Here is a 3,737-nt window from a genome sequence, read left to right as displayed (position 1 = left end):
AAAGCCTACAAGAGCATACACCTCTCCCTCTTGCTCTTGATTTCTTGGCAAGAAAAAAAAAAAAAAAAAAGTACATGTACTCTCATCAATGGTTGATATTATTGATTGTGATTAACATAAGAATTGCTATAGGCTGGGTCGATTGGATTGTCCTCTCATTCTTAATTAGAGACACATTCATGATAGAAATATAATTTTATATTCTTTATTATTATCTTTTTTCTTTTCTTTTCTTTTCTTTACTTTTCTTTACTTTTCTATTTTTCCTTTAATGAATGAGTATTGTTGCGCATATGTTGTTGGATAACTGAAAGCCTTTACGAATATTACAATTTAGCCTTGCCAGTGATGACACGCTGGTACTCTGGTGCCTTGAAAGGCTTATAGGAGTTTCCATCCAACCACAAGATCTCATCTGGGATCTTGCTTGGATCCATACCCTCATTCACCAACTCTACCTTCCTCTGCTTGAATGTGCCGGTGATCTCGATTGCTGGTGTCTTACGGATAAAGATCGGGACCGAGTACCGAGGCAAATTCTTCAGAGCGAATTTGGCAAACTTGTCCCAATCCATCGTATCCTTGGAGACAATGGCTGCCATGCCTGCACGGCCGTCATGACCAGGGATCTGAACACCATACACATTGACTTCAATACAATCGGGGTATGTAGACAACACTTCTGAAACTTCGGCTGTCGAAACGTTTTCGGACTTCCAGCGGAAAGTGTCTCCTACACGATCGCCGAAATAAAAATAACCATCCTTGTCACGGCGAAGAATATCACCTGTGCGGAAGTAGCGGTCCCCAACCTTGAACGCATCCGTCACAATCTTCTTGGAGTTGGCACTGGCATTTTGGTGATAACCTTGGAAGGCACGTGTGGGATCTGCGGAATCGATGATTGTCAGCAACTCACCAGGCTCATCAGGTGCGCACTATAGATAAGAAACGATGGATAAAAAATAAAAAAATAAAAAAAAAATAGGAAAAATCAATGAGCCATGTGTACCTTTTTGGATAAAATGGATAAAAAAAAAAAAAAAAAAAAAAAAAAATTTCCAAATGTGAAAATAACCTACCTCGATACAGCGTCCGTTCTTGTCACGAATCAACTCTTCTGTGATAACATCAAATTTGGCGATCTTGAGACCCCAATCGACCGTCCTGGCCAATGTTCCTCGATATCCGATCGCACCAACACCATTTTCTCCTGTGTTGTAATTGGTCAAAATGCCCGTGCCCTCTGTGCTCGCATACCATTCTCCGATCAGAGGAATTCCAAATCTGTCCCTGAATCGAGTCCAGACATCAGGTCGCATACCATTTCCATGTGCCATACGAATATTATGAGTCTTATCCAAGGGTGAAGGGGGAGCATTGAGCAAGTAGCGACAAATCTCTCCGATATATTGGATCACAGTGACATTGTTGGCCCTGCATTCATCCCAGAATGATGATGTCGAGAACTTGCGGGCCAAGACGACAGTTGCGCCCGTCACCCAAGCCACACACATACCCAACACAGCTCCTGCACTGTGGTACAGAGGCAATGCGATGTACAGGCGATCCTGGGCATTGAAGTAGTAGAACGATTCCCAGAAATGAGCAGCCACTAGTTAATGGAAGAGCATTAAGGAAGTAATGGAAAGGAAAAAAGGGAAAGAGGAAAGGTTTAGTATGAACATCTTGATTGAGGGAATAAATGACGCTAAAAGACAAAAATAAAAATAAAAAGAATATAAAATAAAATAAAACTTACAGTTTGCACGAGAGTGTGAAAAACGACCGGCTTTAGGAAGACCCGTAGTACCGGAGGTATAGATCAACATTGCAATATCATTTGCGGTTGTCTTCTTTCTCAAGCTCTTTGGCAATGCTACATCCGGGATACCGTTCAAGTCCAGGGGAGCTGCGAAATCCACCTGAGGCCCGACTCCTGCATATGTATAGATCGTATAACCCATCTGGAGAACCTCATCCAGGACATCTCCAATGGGTTGTGTCAATTCTGTATCCAAGATCAACAAGGTTGATGAAGCAGTTTTGAGCGAGTGAGTCAGGGGTTTGCCTGTGAGGTTGGTGTTGATGAATGCACCACAAGCACCAATCTTGTTGATGCCGAGCCAACAGAACAAGAACTCGGGTCGGTTCAACATCATTAAGGACACAATATCACCACGCTTCACACCCTTGGACAATAACCAATTGCCGACTTTGTTTGACTCTGTTTAAAAAAAATAAAAAAAAAAAAAAAAGTGACAATGACCAGATGTTAAAGATGGGGTAGGAAAAAAAAAAATTATAGTTTAGCATGATGACATGTCCGTAGAAAGTGTAAACTCTCTTTGTTGTTTATATCATTCATTCGAAATACTTGTACATAGGCCTGATAACAATCATTTGTAGATGTTATAATAACTTTTATTATTATTATTATTCTTACCTCGTTGAATATCCGAAAAGGTATAGGATTTGCCTTCGAAGACAAGGGCCTCCTTATTGGGGTACTTCTTGCATGTCTCCTCAAAGCGATATGAGATGTTGATAGTATCGTTCTTCTCGTAGGAGCGATAGTTCATCTTGGCATTGAGCAGACCACGAGCAAGCTTGAGATCGCGCGGAAACGCCAACTTGGAGCTCACATAGAGAGCTGCTGGAACAGCGGCCGCAACAGCAGGAACTTTTTATTTTAACGAAATAAGAGAAAGAAAAAAATAAAAAAAAAAAAATGTCAGAAATTATTCTTTTTCTTCTTGCGTCACTTCATACTCCAGGTTCACTCCACATGCAATGTAATGCAATGGAAGGAGTGGTTGAATGTCAAAGGTGTTTTGCATTCACATGTTACTTCATGACAATGCTGCTTGCCAAAAGTGTCTTTGAGACTTTTTTTTTTTTTTTTTTTTTTTTTTTTCTTCTTTTTTGTTCAATTTTATTTGACTGAGGATTGTTTGCTGATCCAGATGTCTATCAGATGAAAGTGAGGTAAGGTTAAAAGAGCTCTTACCAGCCATGATATGTCTATGATATGTTTGTCAATTAGAGATTAGATAATCGAAATGGAAGAGAAAGTGAGAGAGGAGAAAAGAGGAGAGGACAGGGAGGAGATGGAGTGGAGAGTGAGAGAGGATAGAAAAAGGTATGTTGTTGTTGTTGCTTTAATTTTTTTTTTTTTTTTTTTTTTCAAACTATTCTCTAACAATTGCAAACGAGCAAAAAGAAAAGAAGAGAAAGAAGAAGGAGGTTCAAGAATTTGATGAGGAGGATTTCCCTTTTTGACCATTTTAGATCGGACATGATTCCTATCACTTTAGGGTGTTGGTACTGACAAAATAGAATTAATAAAAAAGGGTGTGCTTTTTTTTTTTTTTTTTTTTTTCTTGTCTGGGGTCTTTTGCCGTTTACCAATGTTCTCGCTTTAAAGCGCTCTGGCCCATTTCCATCAACAGTAACAATAGCGAGATTAACGGCATCAGCGACAACAGTAGCAATGGCAAAGTAACAACAATTTTAATGTCTACAACAGAGATCGAGTAAATGGTTCGGCTAAGCATACCCAAATAACACTAGTAATAAATATTTGTATAGATATAAAAATATGTATATATATAATAGTAGTGGAGCTGTGAAAATTTTAAGGTTTTTGTCCGAATCCTCCCCCCAACCGAGCACTAAACTTGGCTTGTCTTGGCCTTGGCTTGTGAGATAAAATCTTGCTTGGCACATCAGCAGGC

The 3,737-nt window shown here is 39.7% G+C and overlaps 1 protein-coding gene across 1 annotated transcript; it reads right to left on the bottom strand.

Annotated features, from left to right (window-relative positions):
- Nucleotides 1-265: 265 nt before the first annotated feature.
- On the bottom strand, nucleotides 266-3,017 carry BCR41DRAFT_383822 (putative FAT1-long-chain fatty acid transporter; the record flags this gene model as incomplete). The annotated part of the gene is made up of 5 exons (XM_022027505.1): nucleotides 266-938; nucleotides 1,083-1,615; nucleotides 1,763-2,227; nucleotides 2,447-2,683; nucleotides 3,011-3,017. The coding sequence occupies 5 exons, from the start codon at nucleotides 3,015-3,017 to the stop codon at nucleotides 327-329; spliced, it is 1,854 nt and encodes a 617-aa protein (XP_021885108.1). The 3' UTR covers nucleotides 266-326.
- Nucleotides 3,018-3,737: the final 720 nt, after the last annotated feature.

The sequence above is a fragment of the Lobosporangium transversale genome (assembly GCF_002105155.1).
Source record: "Lobosporangium transversale strain NRRL 3116 chromosome Unknown BCR41scaffold_4, whole genome shotgun sequence".
NCBI lineage: Eukaryota > Fungi > Mortierellomycota > Mortierellomycetes > Mortierellales > Mortierellaceae > Lobosporangium > Lobosporangium transversale.
The sequence above is the reverse complement of the archived record's forward strand: the minus strand, read 5'-3'. Positions and strand labels throughout refer to the sequence as shown.